The following is a 20,335-nucleotide window of genomic DNA, read 5'->3' on the forward strand; positions in this document are numbered from 1 at the left end:
GGCAACAGAGGTAGAGGGGCAAGGTGGGAGTGGACGAGAGCAGAGGAGGGGGGGGAGGATGAGGAAGAGGAGGGAAACTCTGAAAGTGGGGGCGGCGGGCGAGGGTGAAGCGAGGTGGAGGTTGGCGTAGGGGGCTCCTCCTGCTCAAGAGGACCAAAGCGGTTCCCCGTGGGAACCCACTGCTGCTGAGTAGGCACCTGAGGGCCACTCTGAGTGCCAGGCTGTCTCGCTGTGGCCCCTGGCGTCGACGGCCACGGGCCTGCTGCCACCCCTCCTCCGTTGGAGCCCCAGGCTCGGAGGGTGGCTTTGAATCTGTGTGCTGTGCCGTTGGCCGTGGCCTAGCCTTGGCAGGTTGAGGCTGAGGTGCAGGTCGTGGCCTCCTCCGTGGACAGGCCTTCGCTAGGTGGCCCATCTGTCTGCAAATGAATCACTGGTTCGGGAGACCCGAGTACTCCACACTCTGTCTAAACCCACCCCCACTCACCCGAGGCAGAACGATGACCTTCGGGAGCGTGTGGGTAACTCTGACTAAAACTCAAACTGAGGGGATTCCAGCCGCCTTGGCGCCTACTGATGCCGCCGTACGAGGTGTCTCCAGGACAGTCCCGATGGTGGAGCCAATCCTGGAGACAAGGTGGAAAGGTACGGTACGTTTCGGTACGTACTGTACGTAGTACCGAATGGATTGAGTGGTAAGGTACGTAAAATTCGTAAGGTTTTTTTCGAAAACGTCAAAAACCTACAATACGGTCCGTACTTGATAATAAATTCAGAAGTATCACTTCGAGGATATTAGCTCACTGTTCTACTATCCAAGGCTGTCATAAATAGACAATCCAAGGCGAGTCATGACCACTTTCTCGACATTCAATATTCACAAACAAATACAATTCAAAGCTTCAGTTTCTCTCTCAAATATACTTCAACAAACTTCAAACTTCAAACTACAGAGAACTTGATATTCATCATGATTTGCACAGTGTATAGTATTCGACAAACGAGACTTGAAACTTGAGAGGCAATACAATTCATAAAGTACTGACATGAAATAAGAATCATAGATGGTAGACCGTAATCTCATCAAAATACCAAGATGAATCATGATAGAATCCATACAAAAAAAATGACATCTAATAAACCATTATCCACAAAGAAAGCCACAAGTCCCGACTCAACAAAACTACGAAGCATGCTAGCAGTTGCACTATTGCAAAGTACATACTACTAACTGAATGAGAATCAAAAATCCACATCAGACTCTGAAGATGAGGAGTCCATGTTTCCATATGTCAAGACATTGCCCTCCTCATCAAACTCTGACTCAGTAGTGGTGGGATCTCCTGAAGCACCCGGCTCCAGCTCAAGTGGGTCGTCCTCTCTGAAGTCTGAATGAGACGCACTGCCTCATTTGCTCGCGAGAAACACACAAGGTATGCGCGAGGGAGACGGGAGAGACTCGCGAGGACGAGCACTTACCTTTACCGCGCACAAGGTTGCTCTGCAGGTGAGTTTGCAGAGCTCTGTCTGCAATAAACAGGCGCCCAAACTCTCTCTGTAGTACTCTGTAGTCAATAGTCTGCAATAAACAGGCGCCCAAACTCACTCTGTCTCAATAACCAGGCGGCCAAACCCCCAAAACAGAGGCGAAATTAAATCCGCAAACGCGAAGGGGAAATTCTTTTTTTTTTTTTGGTACATTACGGATCCGTACGGTACGTACCGTACTATACGGAAATACGGTACCGTACGGATCTGTACGTACGTACGGATCCTACCTTGCCTGGAGAGAAGTGGTAGGTACTCCCTCCGTAAACCCGGAAAGCAGACTGAGATGGGATGTTTGCCTCCTCTACTAGCACATCCGAAGTCGGGTCAAAACCATGTCGCCACTGTCGAAAGTGGGCGCGTGATGCTCAGATGGCCAGTGGACTCATAGTTATGACCTTGGAAGCCATCTCGGAGGTCTCGAACTCGATCTGGTAGTACCCCCCGTCCGAGAATTTGGACATCCAAGATCTTGCCCACCTCTGTGAGAAGGCGGGCCTGGAGAAGGTCTCGCAGCTCTCCTCTGCTAGGACAGGTGTTGAGAATTTTGCAGATGACCGAAGTCGCCTGCAAACGCTCAACCTCAGCGGCTAGGCTCGCTTGCTCTGTCGACGATAGAGCAAGTCGAATGGTGGGCTCAGCGGGGTCGGGCGAGGGGGCTTCGGATGAGTCCCTCTGTGGCGGAGCTGGAGCCTCCATCTATGTCTACTGCTATGACGAAGAAGCGGACGGTGAAGAAACTTTGCAACCGAGCACTATCCGAAGAAACAGTGTTGCAGAGCCAAGTGTAGGAACCTTCGGGAATGACGAAGACGGGGGGGTGGAGGCGAGCAACAGTAGCGAGCAGGTTCCGGGAGCGCTGATGGTCAAAGTATTGTATGAGGGCATTCTTTTTTTGCACTATGAGCATTGGGGAAAAAGGGTGAAGAACTAGGCTGAATCAGCCCTTCTCTAATAACTCCTCAACCTGGCCCATAATCTCTTTCTGCTGCGCCGCACTAACCTTGTAGGGAGGTCTATTTGGTGGGCTACACCCTAGCACCAAATCTATCCGATGGTCCTCAGGTCTCTCTGGCGGCAATTGCGACGGTAATGAATTAGAAAAACAGTCACTAAACTCTTGCAAAAATGCTGACCTTTCTTTATCTAATACAGATAAATTTGATTGACAATTATCTGAGACATCACGTGCAAAAATCAAGTACACAGAAAGATGATTCTTTATTACAGAAGTGATAGCCGAAGCAGATACAATAGGGACAAACTCCTCTATGAGCTTTACATCCAAAACATGAGTTTTGCTCCTATGGTGAAGGGTGATCATCTTGCCGAAGGCATCCAACACACCATGTATTCTGAAAATCCACGGAATTCCAAGTAGCGCATCGTACCCTTCCAATGGCATGATATAAAATTCTTTTGTGTCTACATATGACTGAATATGCAGACACAACTTTCCAATAATGGGAGTAACACACTCTGAGTGGCTAGGACATGCCAACCCTACCTCTGCCGTGTACCCCATCTCTTCAGCTCTAATGCCTAGCTTCAAGCTAGCTCTGGTGAGATAAAGTTTGCTTTGGCATGTGGATCAAAGAAGATGAGTGCCGTCTGATCTCTAACTTTACCCCATGCTCTGCATAACTCGCTGGCATCTGTACTAGGCTTGTCACCCACCATAACTGGCACCAAAAGTGCCGTGGGTTTAGGCTTCTTGCCTTTCTGGTCCTCTTTATCATCTGAGTCAGTTGGTCTTTTCCTTTGTGGACAATTGGTAGCAAAGTGACCAGGCTGCTCGCATATAAAGCATTTGTTTTCAGCCAAGTAAGTTGCGTCAACTTATTTTACACATACCTTTTTTGAAAACATTTTTAAGTTAATAATGTTTTGTTTTAGCACTTTTGTTGCCTTATCCTCGAAGCCAACAAAAGTGCTAAACTTTACAGTTGCACCACCTTCTTTGTAAGCTTTCGGCTTTTCCAGTGCCCCCAAATTGTCATAAGGAATGGTCTGCAACATGGGCACTGTAGTAGGAATCATCTGCACATCTTGTCCATTCAACTCCGTGCAGATGCCGACAGCCTGTAGGCCCCAAAATTGGCGTCCCTTTCGGTATTTCTTTATACTTTAAGAGGGTAAATTACAAGAAGAGTCCTAGGAATTCGTTACCTGCATCCAGCTAGATACCACCTGTTTTGGCAAAATTTTGGCAGCATAACAGCCCCAAAACTTGCCCGAAACGAATTCCCCTGCTGGAACTCGCTTGCACTGACATAAACTCTCTGATTTCTGCCCAAAAACAGTAAATTCAGCACGCTGTATTTACTGGTTTTTGCCCTGTTTTCAGCCCTAAACAGTCCCTGAACTGTCCTCTAACAATGGGGCACTATTCCCAATGGTTATGGCATCCGTATGGCTGAAAAACAATCCATTTTCAGCGCATAACCAGCGCTGAAAACGCACCTGTACGGTGAGGTTATCATCCTCACTGGTTGGTTGCCCAATTGACTTTGCAGTAGAGTCCTAAAATGTTCCCCTTGTCATTTCGGAGGTAATGACGCGAACAGATTTCGTGGCCCAAAATAGCAGTTCCCTAAATTTTAGGGGATGCTTCCGTTGGACTCCCACTGGTCATCTGACCATCTATCCCCATTCGGACCGCATCCAAAAATGTAATGTGGCCCAATTGTTGGGTACTTTCCCTCGGTGACCCCACCTTGGCACTATGCCTTCATTGAGTTCACTTCCTAGTATCCACCAACTTGCTAAGTGCGACGGGGCACCGGGGACCTACATGATCTTGAACTGAGCTTAGCCTAGACATCCTCTTACTATACAAATTCAAGTGCCGACCAACTTCCCGTCTGTGGGTGAAACTATTGTTCACATTGGCCATACAATGTCCGACCATTTGCAACTTCAAAAAGAGGGTCTCAAAAATTAAACAAAAATCATTGGAAAGAAACCAACAGCTAAGGTTAGCAGTTGCCACATCCTCGTGAAGTGTCGACATAAACAGAAATCACTCTATTTTCACACAATGACCAACATTATTAAAACACTTTTCAAAACTTAGACAAGACAAATTATGCGATACATCATAAATATGTCAAACTCAATGCTTATAGACAAATTGAGGGAAAAACACATCATCATGATTAGATCATAGATGGCAGAAACAAGTCCACAGGGCACATGCCACAAACAAAATAGAATTTTGCTAAATGTAAACTCGAACAACAAAATAAAAGTCTGTTGTATTCAAAATTCATCAACACTGCAACAAATAAAATTTTGAGACTCTCAAGCCATCTTTCGCAACTGTCAAAAGTCGTCATCTGATGAAGAGTCAAGACTCATTATCAGATGAAGAACAAGAGGAAAGCATGCCTCCGTCATTGAGGGCATTGCCTCATCATCAAACTCTAGATCATGTGAAGCTTGACGTGCCACAGGATCCCCAACATCCTCCACATCTAGAACCTCATTCGCACGCTTCCTAGCACTACGAACAGGTAGCTTTCCCTTGCGAATGCTCTCTCGTCTAGCACTCTCGCCTTCTACAATTGCAAGAGGGAGTAGGGGAATGTGGAGAGCTCGTGACCTTGACCTAGTGACTCGACGACCCATAGTCTCGAGCTCTTTATGCAAGTCCTGCAGAACCTGCAACTGCTCATCTCGAATCTGTCGATTCATCTCCTCTTGGCTTTGATCATCCACGAGCTTCAGTTGCATCAGGTCAACATGTTTACACATCCAACAAATTGCATATGGCATAAGGAATATTGTGGTTTGAGAGAACACAAAGGGTAACTCTAATTAACCTGATTACAGGTTTACCTACTTGGATGAACCCAAAGCGTGGTCACTCCGCACGTGGCTCGTGCTGGCTCTGCAATACACCAACCTCTCGAGTTGAGCTGTACTAGGGTGATTCCGTATCTTGGTGTGTATCAAAAAGTGCGAGCTTCAGTTGCGCTCACATGCTTCGGGTGAGCAATCGTGGGCAATCAGATTGCAATGCAAGCGACATTGTTTAATGATTGGACATGACAGTAAATTCGTATCATGTACTACGACCCGACATGGCACATGCTTAGAGAATACGAAGAGTGATTCGTGAGATGTTTGGCAGACCAACCCTCCCATAAGAGTGCCACCAAGTCAATGGAAACTTTGAAGCTTCCTTCCTCACTGCCACTTCTCTAGTGAATGATGGTCCAATGCTGCTCATGTAGCTTGTGAACTCGCTATTTATCACAAGTTGCTCCTCTTCAGTGAACATCTTTCCGACAAACTCCGATTGCTTTGTGCTTAAGGAAGTCTCCTTCCATAGATGATCTATAGTAAGAATGAAGCTAAGCATCCATAGCATGGATGGGGTGGCTCATGTAGGTCCATTGTCTATCTCTGATATCCAATATCTCTGGCTAGCTGAAAATTCAAGAAAACGCGCTCATGTAGGTCTATCGTCTATCTCTGATATCCAATATGTCCGGCTAACTGAAAATTCAAGAAAATGCAGCTTGTGATACAATCATATATAATGCATATCACATAAAGGCTAAAATGTAAAGCTCAAAGTATTATGTACACACAAATCAAATTTCGTAGAAAGCTTGGAGCACTTGGAGACATGGTCTTTCATCTCCATAAAGAGATCAGAGACCAATCCTAAGGTGCTGCCCTCCATATCGGTAACTCCAAGAAGAACATAGATGGGTGCAATGCCATTGATAGGTTGTCCATCTGTTGCCAAAATGTTTCATGCAAGATCCGCCTTAGTAAATATTTCGTGCGCTTAGACTATGAATGATGCATGTCTTGCCATTTTGGATCCACAACTGTTTGGAGAAGGGGATCTCTAAGCTTGTAGAGCCTTCACAAGACAAGATACATGTAGGCAAACCTTTTCTTGGAAGGCCTGACCATACCCAATGCTGTTGTGGCTGCGAAAATTAGCAAGAGCCTGATGCTTCTTGCAGAAGAAAGTGGTGATTTATCTGCATATGTAACCATCTGCTGCACCCAAAGAAATTTCCCGATATCCTCCATGAGGAGATCGAGACAATGAGCTGCACATGGGCTCCACACAATGCTAGGAAATTCTGCCTATATGAGGGGTTGGTGCTTCCGAGAGTGGACTCCACCAATCTATCTCTCGTCTACAAAAATTTTCAAGGTAGTTTCATGTTTTCGCAACAGTTTACCTCCAGGTTAGTTCAACTTCCTAACAATGCCAAACGAGAGACGTGTTGTGAACATGAACGATCCTTGTGTTGGTGGCTCTTTGAATTCTTTTAGTTAAGAAACAATCAAAAACATCTGCTAGCCATTTTTAATCCTTCGACTAGGTACCACCTTTATGAAGCTGCGGTCACATGTGCAAGCATGTTGGAAATGGGCTTAAAGACTACTTAAGATTAATGAAAGTTTTTCTTTGCTTGAAAGCTCAGAATGGTTCCTTCATAATTTCCTACCCGCAGTAGCAGGTAATCTGTTTGACAATGACCAGATACCATATCAATCATGGACCTTTCGGATGGTTAAGCAAAGTAGTTCATCGTATAAAACCATGTTTTGAGTGATCAGTCCTGGTTAGACATGCATTCCTTGTGCGAAAAAGAAAATGCACTTTGTAACTTCCTCAAAGATGTAACTTTGATCAGACCTGCCCTCTCACTTGAAGTTTGAGGGTCTTCTAGTCAAAAACTCAGGAGTTAGATTGAATTCCCTTACTCCAAACTTTCTCCGAATAGCCAACGTATCCTTCAAGGAGAGGTAACAAAAATTCGTTGTTTCTGTGTTCAATGGTTCCCGTCCAACTGCGGGGATTAAATTCTATGTACACTAAGGTGTACACTTTCAGCTTTTATTGCCGACTCCACCATCTGCTGCAAAGTATCTTGCAGACGCGTCTACAAAATTTGAGCAAAAGTCCTTTGTTGAATCTCATCATCTTTCCTTCCTCAGAGAGGATCAAGAGTGGAGCTACCTTGGCAAGAGTAAACCACTACTTGCTTTGACTCGCTCGTGTTCCTATTGGGCAAACCGATCCCAATCTTCTTGGATGCCTTCCTCAAAACGTAGAGGAAACAAATTTTGTCGGAAAATTCAGCCTTGAATTGAATCCCAGTCTTGTTGTAAGTTCCTTGCAGAGCTTTGGTATACCACCAAGTACTTGCAATCCCCTTGAGGTGTTTGGTCACATGCCTCACCTTAGACGCTTCTCAGAAACTGCCATTTGCAAAGGCAACTTCAAACATTAAAGCGGTAGCTTTCGGGGCATCTTCCCTTCCGTCAAAAGTATCAAACTTGATCGGAGTGTTCTAAGGTCTAAGGACCTTCATATCTTTCCCGGAATGATGGGATTTCATGGCTATGGTTGATTGATGTTCATGGATATTTTTTGGATTCTGAAGGATCTTCAGCATTCTGCTCCTTGGATTCTCTAGGTTCTTGAGCATCATGCTCTTGTTGCCTTCTCAGAGAATCCCAGGTCTTGTGTCGACTTCTTGCAGAGAGAAAATTTTTCCCAACTCTGCAAGCTTTTCCTGCAGGACTTAAGATTCCACCTGCTTACTTCTCTCTTGGCTTGTCATGGTTTCTTCTTGTATCTTCCGAGAGTCGTCCTCCTTTACAGAGAAAGATAGGAGACCATGCTCTGATACCACTATCACAAACGGGAGTGCATAGCAATATAAAATACATTCGGATAAATAGGATTTATCACTTATTTATGAAGCCAGAGGATATATATATATATAGAGAGAGAGAGAGAGAGAGAGAGAGAGAGAGAGAGAGAGAGAGAGAGAGAGAGAGAGAGAGAGAGACACACAATACTGGGGACCAGAAGATGGGTTGCTCCCCCCCCCCGTAATAGTATCTTTATTACTGAGGAGAAGTCTATACAAGCACTTGAACCAAACGTATTACCACGTTCGTTCTAGAATAAGACTTGATGGTTCTCGGAAGCCTCAGCTTCCGATTCCTAGGGCAAAACCCTATTCCAAGGAACTTGCGTTCCTTATTCCAAATCCTCGAGAACAAAGGTTCTCGCCTCCGGATATCACCTTCCAGACTCAAGGCATGGCATCCCTGCAACTCTCTTTTTCCACTCTGTTTCTAGAGTCCTCTCCCGCAGAAAAACTCTACTTTCCCGAACACGAAGTCCTTACTTGGGAATCTCGACTTCCGGATCACAGCTCGAGAGACTACCTCTCTCCGATCCGTGTATCTACTGCCCAAACTCGGGTACGAAACCCTTGGGCTGATCTAGCTCTAGTTCCTCAGAGTGCTTTCTCCTGTAGAGGCTCATGCCTTCCTCTGCTCCTACTCCCTCACTAAGAGGAAGTACATCTGCAAACAAATACTTAAAGTTCATAACATGAAAATCGTTACCTTCAAAGTCTCGACGCTCGAAACACAACTCGGTTCTCGAAAAGAAATTCCCCGAAAGAGGTCTCTACATAGAAAATCCTCTCTTCCAATCCTACACACAAAAGAGGTGTGTTCTCAGGTTCCTTCTCGTAAATCAGCCCCATCTACGACGTTTATGGGCTGAAAACAGAGAAAAACAGCAGCTTGTCGTGATGGAAGCAGGCTCCGTAGACACGTCTTCGTGAGGGAACTCACGCATTGGGTCCTGGTGACATCTGGTACACTTGCGGCAGCCATCGGCATCACCCGCAACGTCTTCTTTACGGCTGAAATTTGCAGCAATATCTCCTCCTTGCAAAGATTGGTCTTCCCTTTGGGAGAGGGCGTGTGATGCTTTTATAGCTCCCTGGCCACGGCAAAGATAGCACAGCATTGGCTGCTTGCGTAGAGATCGCGGCCGTTTTTCTTGTGTGTGGTTTTTTTTTTTTTTTTGCGCTGATCTGCCAGAAAAAGAGAGAAAGCTCGTTGGTTGGTTTATACTTGCTTTATTTAATCATAGGCTGCCCACTTATTAAGTGGGCGGCCGGTCACCTTTAAAAATGGTATGAATCTATCCAAAAACTCAATAAAACCCTAAAAGTTAAAACAATGTTTTCACAGCACGTTCTAGGCGTCCCTGGATTCAATCACATGCACAGTTGCAATGACATAGACTTCCTCGCGGGAGAGCATTTGCTTTCCCGAAAAGCAATTCCGCTTCCTTAGAAAGCACCTGTTTTTCCTCAAAGTTTCCTCTAAACCCATCTTCATTCAAGTGCTTGCTTTTCCTTGTACACAATTCTAACTCAGTTCGGAATTTCCTCTTGACTATGAATATCCCCTCCTTGTGACGCATCAGGAATACCCATCACCTAGTCTTTTCCTACCAAACATACGGTACAATCTCCTTCACGATGCTCTATGTTACCCATCCTATGATGCTTCAGAGATGTCCATTCCCGGATGGTCGAATATTTCTTACCGATGCTCCCTGTCACCCATCCGATGTGATGCATCAGAAGTACCCGTTCCTCGTGGCCTTACAAATATACCCTTTCACAGTGCTCCTATCATTACTCTGAATGACGCATTAGGGATGCTCTGTACGCGGATGTCTCCAGTGAAAAAAACCCTCTCACTTAAAATTCCAATAATTCATTTAGAATTATTTTTCCTTGGTGTTCCAAGCGAGAAAACCCTCACTTATAAATCCAATAATTCAGTTAGAATTATTTTTATGTCAGATAAAGCCAATTTAGCTACAGAAGACAACCTAGTGTTTCAGCCAACAGCAATAGCCAGCGTTTTGGAGCCAGTTCCTCTAGCATTTTTTGCAACAGTTCCTCTAGCGTTTTCAACAACAGATCAGATTGTTTTCTATTTCCAGATCAAGCCTAGCGTTTTGCAGTTTCCGGCGCCAAGTCAGCCAAGACCATTAGCGTTTTCAGATTTCTGCACTTAGCCTTTGGAGATCCCGCCCCTAGCCTTGCAAATCTCACCTACCCGTAGCAGATCCTTGCAGTTTCAGCCCGCTGTTTTCAGATTTCAACATCTGCGTTTTCAGCGCATCCTCGTCGAGTCGTTGTCATCGCCATCCTCGCCGACACAGTGTAAGAGATCAGCAGAAAGTTAGCGTTTTGCAGATTTCAGCCTTAGCGTTTTCAATTTTCCACCCGTCCTTGTCGTCGTCATCATTGTCGTCGACATCATCGGCAAGTCCATTGCATCTAGACCATTGTACCAGATTTGTGCAATCTATAGCATAGACCTCTCTCGCCATAGGAGGGGGGGCCCTTTGAGGAGGGTTTGAGAACCACCTGGTGTCGTATTCTTCTCTCTTTCTTTCTCTCAGTCTCAACACTTTCATTCACCGTGGCATTCACTTTGTTTGTGATCATTGCACTCTCTCTAAAGGACGGAAGGCTCTCCCTTCCGTAAGTAAAAGGAACCCTTGAGCACAGTTCGGAGCACTAATCTTGAGCAATATCAACATTTACTTCCGCTGCACCTTACATTGGTATTAGAGCTTTGGTAGTGTTTTGTATCACTCAAGGAAAGAACCACAAGAAATGTTTTGCTTGTTGCGGTTGCACGTAACCCAAGTCCACTTGGGGGTGTCAATTCCTAATCGTGTTTTTGAAGAGTGACAGGTAACCCAAGAAAGACGGGTTGTCTAGCCTCCCCTTGTTCCTCTTTTCACTCATTGAGAGCGGAATGTGCACTTAGCGGCCGGCCAATCGACATGAGGTGGGAAAAAGCAACTTTGGCGTGAGCGCAAGGCCTCCAAGGGGTGCGTCCACAGGGAAGAGTCGAGCTCGGGTAAGAGAATAACCTTCTCAAACATCGATTGCAAGCTAAAGAACTTAAGAACTTGAAGAACTTAAGAACCTCAAGAACCCAAGTTCCTCGAGAACTTAAGTACCCAAGATCTCAATGTATGGTCATCACCCGAAGCAGAATGGATGGATACTTTGCGTGAAGGTGATAGAGTGAAGTTGGTGACAAAGAATTTTCCCCACCGGGAGGATTTTTTTTCCTATCCTCCCCCTTCTCTATCTACGCTACGGGTTGCACCAAATCCTAAGGAGGCTTTGGTCAAGTCAATGATGGACATGATGCTACAACAAGAACCTTGTAGCGTGAGCATGAGCAAGCGTGCTTGGCGACTGAAGAAAGAAAGGCAGCTATGGAGCTTGAGCGTGACCAAGCACGCGAAGCTCAACGTACAACGGCCGAAGAAAGGCGAGCGGTCTTGGAATTAGAGCGTGAGGCGCAGAGAGACCAACGCATGCAAGAGTTGGTCCTACAGGTACTCACCTCGAAATCCGAGCCGGTCAAAGATGTGGGCAGTTCATCAGGTAGCACAAGTAGAGATGCAGACTCCAATTATCCTGTCACTGAGAAGTTGACGTTTAGTAAGTATGACGGTAAAATGGATGCTAATGTTATTCATTCTTGGTTGCATCAATTTAATGCTTACTTTGCGACAACTAAGAAAACAGGAAATAGCAAATTTTTACGGCAGCCATGTATCTTGTCGGTGATGCCATTAATTGGTATCACGCATGGCAAGAGGCACAGTTGGCCGCGCACCTAGAGGAAGCCGAAGAAGACACGCCCCTTTCTTTCAATTGGGCTGACTCTCAAGACAATCTCAAGGCGCAGTTTATGCCACCTCAGTACTTCGCGCGGTGAAAGAAGATTGTCGCAATCTCAAGCAAAATGGTATGCCAGTCATGTCTTTTTCTAATGTGTTTTGCAGCTTGGCACTCAATTACGCAAATCGGATGATGAGCACAAAGAGGCATTCCTTTTCGGATTGGACGAGTATATCAAGTTTGATGTCGAAGTACTCAACCCTGTGGATCTCAACAAGGCGGTAGCGATTGCTCTCGCACAAGAGATGAAGCACAACAAAGGAAAGCCTAAGGAGAACAAGTCTTCTCACCATACCTCTCAGACTCCTCAGAACCCATAGAACGGTAAGAACGGTAAGAATGGCAACTCTTCTAGCTCATCTTCCTCTACTCCTTCGGAAAAGAACTCTCAAAATGAATTTAAGGGTAAAGCTAAAACACCTGCTAAACCTAAGCTAACCCAAGATGGAAAAGCTGCACAAGGAATTATAAGAGGATACATAACGCCAAAAGAACAAGGTATTTATGTTAAGGAAGGTCGATGTTATCAATGTCATGTCAAGGGTCATATAAAGAAAGCATATCCTAAGACAGCACCACCTAAAGAACCCAAAGCACCGACAACTACCACAAGCACTTTAGTGAACCAATCTGAGTCTCCACATGTTTCTTACACACACATTGATGAAAATATGTCGTGTCTCCTCTCTCAGGATGTGATATGATTTTGGGTATTAGATGGTTTCGTGAGCATAACCCTCTCATTGATTGGGCCGACAATACGCTCACTCTAAATGCCAAAAGTGATTCTCTCATGATCATTCGTGGTGAGAAGGGTCTGCATTCTTTACCTCTTATTTCTCATGTGCAGGCGAAGCGTGAATTACGAAGAGGAGCACAAGCGGCATTCATCTATGTCTCTCCAGCGACCCAAAGCATTAAGCTCCAGACAGGTATTCAGCCTTGTCTTCCAAGTATGAGCATCTCTTTTTGCAGGATGATCTTCCACCCCGTCTCCTTCCCGAGCGGCCGGAGGACCATTGCATCGAACTCACGGAGGGGGCATAGCCGCTCAGTAAGGCTCCCTATCGTTTGAACAAGACTCAAGAAGAAGAATTAGAGCGGTAACCCACGGAGCTGGCTAGAAGATTCATACGTCCTAGTGTAAGTCCTTTTTGTTGCTCCTATTTTATTTGTCCGTAAGAAGGATGGTTTGTGTCATTTGTGTGTTGATTATAGGGCTTTGAACAAGATGACGATCAAGAACAGGTTTCCGATGTCTCGCATTGAGTATATCCTGGATAGGCTCAATGGGGAAAAGGTTTTCAGTAAGGTCAATCTCAAAAGTGGATACTATCAGGTAAGGGTATTCAAAGGCGACATCTACAAGACCGCCTTTCGCACAGAGCGACGGCAATGGGAGTATGTGGTTATGCCTTTTGGATTGACAGGTGTCGTGGGTACATTTAATCATCTTATCGTAGGCCGTTGGCGATATGGTTGGCGTTTGTGTGTTTATCTTTCTTAATGATATTCTCATTTTTTCTGCATCGTGGGAACAACATGAAAAGGATGTAGAAAGGGTTTTAGCCGGTTTGAATGAGTATTAGTTGTACATTGCAGCTAAGAAATCTGAGTTTTTTCTCACTGGAGTTACTTACCTGGGTTATATCATTTCTGCAGAAGGTGTCAAGCTCGATCGCGGGAAGGTAGAACAGATTCGTAATTCGGATTTGCCCAATACTGCATTGATGTGGGTTCTTTTCTTGGTTTATGTCAAACATATAGTTCGCACATAGAGAATTTTGCACGCATTGTCACTCCCATGACAGATGTTTTGAAAGGGGTAAAAACTCGTTAACAGTGCTTGGTTTTGTCCGAGGTAGCCATTGAGGCTTCGCAACTCTCAAGGTTGCGGTGACAGAAGCGTCGTGTCTCATCCTTGCCTCTTGGGACAATCCCTTTGAGGTATGGACGGATGCGAACAAGGTCGCCATAGGAGTTATGCTTCAGCAGCATGGCCGTCCAGTTGCATTTCTTAGTCGGAAGTTAAATAGTGCAGAAAAGAACTATTCAGTTTATGACAAAGAACTTCTGTCTGTCATTCACTCTCTCAAGCATTGGAAGCGTTTTTTGTATGGTAGAGAGTTCACAGTTCGCACAGATCACCAAGCCCTCAAGTCGCTCTGGTCTATGCTTAGTGCACATTGGAGTGATCGCAAAGCACGGTGGTCACAAATTTTTGAGCAATTTGGTGGTTTGATTGAGTATGTGCTTAGTTCAGGGTGTCTCTTTCGACAACATGAAGAACCAGTATGCAGATTCCGAGTTTGGTAAGCAATGGTTGCAGGTTCTTGCTTCCCAAGGGTCCATGAACTATCTCATTCGTGAAGGTTTGTTGTATTTTCGTCACCGTCTATGTGTGTTGCTCTCTCTTAGGTTAGCCATATTGCACGATGCTTATGACTCTCTCACGAGCGTGAGAGAGTCATAGGGGAAATGAACACCACTTTGGAAAAAAATGGAAGATTCTCTTATTGGCCGAAAATGCAAAAAGATGTGTTTCATTATGTCACACAGTGCACCATTTGTCAAAAGGTAAAAGCTCCTTGGGGAAAGTAGCAAGGCCTCTTGCTACCTTTGCTTATTCCTGACGGACCTTTTGAGGATATTTCTATGGATTTTGTGACTAACCTTGAAACCTAGTTTGCATTCAAGGAACACTCAATGTTTGACAATTGTTGACCGTTTCAGTAAATTTTGTATGTTGATTCTTTGCAAGGCCACAGTCACTGTACAAGATGTAGCACGGTTGTTCATAAAGCATTGGTATCCCCTCTGTGGTTTGCTAAAGTCAATCGTTTCAGATACGGATGTTAAGTTAACATCCACTTTTTGGCGTGCTTTCTTTGAAAATTTATGCACTAAGTTGAATTTTTCATCGGCTTTTCATCCACAGTCAGATGGTTAATTTACAATAAGTTGGCTTTTGATGTTTTAAAGTCATATGTGCATGATCAACAGTCTCATTGGGAGCTCTATCTCCCATTGGTCCAAGCAATTTTGAATGACTCTTATTCCTCGGCATTGGTAGAACTCCGTATGAGGCAGCTTTTGGCCGTCCGTCTTGACTAGCTCGGTCAGTCAAATATTTGATGCCAATGCTGCAAGTCAGTCATTGGATGAGATTTCTGAGAGTGTGAAGCTTTGGCTAAGCAAGGCTCAGGAATCTTACTCACGCTCGATAGGCTAACACTCATCGTCAGGATGATTCTATCAAGGGAATTAGGTTTATTTTAAGGATCATGAAGCAACGTCTTAAGCAAGTCGGAAAGAAGTGTCCTAAATTTCAGAATGTACGGTCCATTTCCTGTCATTAAAAAGATCAATGAGGTTTCTATGAAATTACACTTGCCTAACTCATGGTCAATGCACAATGTTTTCCATGTTTCTTGGTTGAAAGTGTTCCAGGGTACACCTCCAAAGGACATTTCCAAACAAGAAGAGCCAAAGATTATTGATGAAGCTGAAGTTATGGAGCTGGAGCAAGTGTTGTATCATCGGTTTCGCCATGGCTCAAAGAAACAAGTGCGACAATACTTTTAAAAGTTCAAGGATCAAGGAACCCACGAGGCAGTGTGAGTCGATGAAGAATTTTTCAGAGTTTATCCACAGTTGTTGGCAGACTACAAAGAAGCCATGCAGCTCGGTACCAATACCTCACTTTGAAAAGGAGGAGATGTCACGCGCACATCTAACCCTATGTGCATGTGGACAAGCTATCTCAGGTCTAGGGTTCAAGGCAACTTAGGAAGTGTTATGGTAGCTTTGTGAGCCTAAGAGCAGGCCGTGAGTATCACTCAACATATGCATTGTCCAAGCAGAAGGTCCAATTCCCGGCCAATTTTGGGATAGTACATTTTCCAGGCAGTTTGGCATTTTTATTAATTTAATTTACCAATTTCCATGGTCGTGGGCTGTTGGGAAGACTGCTCGACCAAGCCTTTTACTGACTATATAAGCGGACAGGGAACGCCCATTTTTAGCAAAAGAGACAGAAGAAGTTCCAGCAACTTGCAGCGTTCTCTCCTCAGCAAGACTTGCAGAAGACAACGTAGCGTTTTTAGCCAACAGCAGCAACCAACATTTTGGAGCCAGTTCCTCTAGCGTTATGTGCAACAATTCCTCTAGCGTTTTCAACAACATATCTGCCGGGCGTTTTCAGTTTCCAGATCAAGCCTAGCGTTTTGCAGTTTCCGGTGCCAGATCAACTAGAACCATTAGCGTTTTCAGATTTCAGTACTTAGCCTTTGCAAATCCCGCCCCTAGCCTCGCAAATCTCACCTACCCCAAATCCTTGCCGTACTGTCGAGTCAGCCAGCATTTTTAGTCAGCCCGTTGTTTTCAATGCATCATAGTTGAGTCATCATCATCGCCATCCTCGTTGACAGAGTGTAAGAGATCAATAGAAAGTCAGCGTTTTGCAGATTTCAGCATTTCAGCCCTAGCGTTTTCAGTTTTCAGCCCGTCATCATTGTCGTCGACATCATCTGCAAGTCCATTGCATCTAGACCATTGTACCAGATTTGTGCAATCTATAGCATAGACCTCTCTCGCCATAGAGAGGGGGGCCCTTGGAGGACGGTTTGAGAACCACCTGGTGTCGTATTCTTCTCTTTCTCTTTCTCTCAGTCTCAGCACTTTCATTCACAATGGCATCACTTTGTTTGTGATCATTGCACTCTGTTTAAAGGACGGAAGGCTCTCCCTTACATAAGTAAAAGGAACCCTTGAGCACAGTTCGGAGCACTCATCTTGAGCAATATCAACATTCACTCCGCTGCACCTTACATTTTATCGGGCTGACTTCTGATGAGATGGGCTGCTTCTGACTGTGGGTTGTCAATATTCTGAAGAAAATAAACTGCAATTTGGGAAGTTCATGGGACAGCTTAATACCATTTGTAAATAGGAATAATACTTCAACCAAATTATCAACATGTTTCAAATCAGGCAATTTCAATAAAAGGAATCAAGACTGCAGCCTATGCATTTGTTACCTCTTTTAGGAAGTGGCTTCTATAGCTTTATGCTCCTACTTTCCTGGCCTTACTGATCATTGCATTTTTGAATACTGATGCATCTAGAGTTTTTTGTGTGTATAAACCCATTATTCACGTCAAGAAGTTGTGAAGAGTCCTCAGACTTGTTCAAACTGAATGTTTTTCAGTTTTCATGTGATAGACAACCACAGAATTCTCTTTATAACAGTGTCTTGCTTGTTCAACCTGTAGTTTTTGCTCGCATGTCTCAACCATCATATCCTATACGCTGCTCCAAGAAAGCCATTATCAAAACAGATGACCTTCTACCTGTTCTGGGGCTTGAACAAAAGGAAAAATACAAGTATGTGGCAGGCTTGGTAATACCTGCATGCTTTGTTTGGATGTGGTCGCAATGAAACACCAAGTTCCATAGCTGTGCAGGGTCTTTGCAGTGCGGTTGGTACTTACTGGCCCATCTCCATGTGAGTTGGTCGATGCAAAAATATGTCTGACTTTTCGAATTTTTGTCACCCTCCCTTCGGGTTCTGTCTTCTGCTCAACACAGGATCTAGAGTTGGTTAGACCAGAGGTACTTGTTATCACCTTGAAGATGGCCTTTAGTAGCATGTTTGTGCTATTCAATTGTCTGTTCTATTGAAATAGGTTCCATACCTAAGATATGGGCTCATGGTACGCCATATAATCGATAAAAAGAGTCCAATATATGGTCATACATTGGAAACCCTTCGCCAAGGCGATGCCTCCCTCTCTCTCACGGTAATGGGCATGGAGAGGACGTCAATGCAGCCTGTGTTTCATGTGGAGGTATGTGTGCCCACTTTTCTCTTTCTTTCAAAAAATTTTGTTTCAGTTATAGGGAGCTAAAACAGTTCAATAATCTTCTATGGCACCAACATTTAACATGAAAATCAGAAAATAGTTGTAATTTGCACAAAGAATAGTTGCTCTCAGCCCTTGCCAGAACCCCGGAAAACTAAATCTGAGATTGTGCGTAGCCTGCCTTGTTCTGACCAGTGAAACTATGGACACAATTTCTGCATCAGAAGGAAGTGTTTCATCTGGTCAATGTCTGCCTGCATCTTTTTTGCATCCTGCGCATTGAGTGGACAGTTCCGCAGATCAAAGCCAATGCTACAGAAGAGATTTGTTTTACCACAGCCTCCAGATGCTAGAGATCTAGGTAGCCCTTGCCATGGCGAGATGGACATTTCTTACATTAAACAAAAAGAAGTTGGAACCGTTGTGAGGTCTAAGTCACATGCCTCCTTCTAAGTGGACCAGGAGACATTGCTTTTAAGTGAAACTCATGCAAAAGCTTCTCTTAATACTGAACAAAGAAGTGTAGAGAGATGCGACCAGCAAACTAGCAGGAGCAGGTCTGCCAGGCACCTTGCACATTTATGAGTTCCATCATGTGAATCCTTCTTTGCTATATTGCTCCTGGAGAAATTGTTTGCTTCATTTAAGCCAAAATGATCACAGTGGAACTCTAAAGATATCACCTTTCACTTCACTAATTAGAAAAGAGATGGACAGGTCTCCCTAACAAAAAGTTTCAAGTAGAGAAGGTATGCCTGCATTGTGTTGTCCTGTCCACATGAATGCGTAATATGGATGCAGGTACGTCTCACTTGACGAGCACATCTCATTGCCTTTTTTCTTTGAGGTGGATCTTAGACTCCCTCACGAACTTGCCTCATTGAGCAATTACTAAGATACTATTGTGATGTTAAGGCAATACATTTTCAAAAGTGTTAGTGTTTCCAAAGAGCTTCTGTGTAAATTCTGAAAACTGCAGCCCAACTTATTAACATCATTGATTGATCAGAAATAATTTTCCCTTATTAGGACTATTTTGTTTGTGATGATGATGTAATGTGGGAAGGAGATTATGAGGATTTCATACACATAAATGAAGGAGGTCAACGAGTATTGGATCATTCTCGAATAGATTTACTGAAACCAATGAAGGTTTGCATGAAAATTTATTGTCTTCTGTTCATTTTGATTTGTGCTGCTGCAAAAACTGACATTCATTCCATGCAGGCTGCTGCTATAGTTTCTCAAGCTGCTGTCAGAATGGCAAATCTTTCCAATGATCGCAAGAAGGAAAGGGAGGAGACAGGCTCAAAAGCAGGGTCAAAGCATCCTCTGTGGCGTGCAAATTGGCCAACCTTACGTAAACGCACCTTATTTAAGTCTATGTCCACTTCTTTCACTCGAGCTGAGTGGTGATGAGATGCTATGGCTTGCTTTTACACACATACATAGACACATAATCTTTTTGTGGATCAGGCAAGCTGTTGTATTTATATGTGATGGTATTTACAATACTCTGCAAGCTGTCGTATTTATATGTGATGGTATTTACAACACAGAAGTAGCTTTAGGTAACAATTGTATCTAGTGGAGGCCTTCACAACTGGAGTTGTAAATCAAATCACACTATCGTCCAAGCACAGAATTGCCTTAGAGACCAGACCATAGTTTTTCAAATGCCAAGCGCAGACCAGTTTGAAAGTACGAATCCTAATTCTAAACATTTTGTAGCATTCAAGTGTTAAAACAGGACGTCCGGTGGACGAGTGCACTGCGGGGGGGGAGAGAGAGAGAGAGAGAGAGAGAGAGAGAGACCTTGCGGATGCACTCGACAGCGTGCAGAAGAAGCGTCTCTCGACATTGGACTCCTGGAAGCATATAGCATGAACTCCCATAAAAACTAATTCCCGAAAGCGTCCCGAGATCTCCCGCCACACATTATCCTCCAAAAAATCAAAATGATCCATTAGCACATAAAACCTTCGGCAGTGCCAGCAAAGCACTTGCAAGCAAGCAGCATGTCCATAACAACAACATAATGTTCTGTGCACCTCTATTTTTTAATAGGCGCTTAGCGATAACAAACGCGGTAATATCCGTGGCAAAGAATGCGGTAATACCTGCAGCCTACAGCCACAGCAAGGTGGTAGTCACTAAAGATAGCATGCCACCGCTTAAGCACCGTTGCAAACAGGTAGGGGAGAGCCATCACTTTCTGTTGAAAGAGGCAGATGCATGGTGGGCAGGCGATTCGCTAAAGTCCAAAAGTGTGGTGGAGCAATAAGGATTCTCCAACAGCTGTGGTGCTCTTCTGGGTACATGTGCGCACCCTAATAGAGGAGGGGGAAT

At 44.4% G+C, this 20,335-nt stretch overlaps 1 protein-coding gene across 1 annotated transcript; it reads left to right on the plus strand.

Annotated features, from left to right (window-relative positions):
- The first annotated feature begins 13,415 nt into the window (after positions 1-13,415).
- On the plus strand, positions 13,416-19,544 carry LOC147440259 (uncharacterized). The gene is made up of 6 exons (XM_086530045.1): positions 13,416-13,854; positions 17,396-17,507; positions 17,588-17,735; positions 17,810-17,971; positions 19,016-19,138; positions 19,214-19,544. Exons 2-6 carry the CDS (start codon positions 17,407-17,409, stop codon positions 19,400-19,402), a joined length of 723 nt encoding a protein of 240 aa, XP_086386171.1. The 5' UTR covers positions 13,416-13,854; positions 17,396-17,406; the 3' UTR covers positions 19,403-19,544.
- The last annotated feature ends 791 nt before the right edge of the window (positions 19,545-20,335 follow it).

This window comes from Adiantum capillus-veneris, chromosome 15 (genome assembly GCF_014529385.1).
Source record: "Adiantum capillus-veneris isolate H3 chromosome 15, ASM1452938v2, whole genome shotgun sequence".
NCBI classification, from domain to species: Eukaryota; Viridiplantae; Streptophyta; class Polypodiopsida; order Polypodiales; family Pteridaceae; genus Adiantum; species Adiantum capillus-veneris.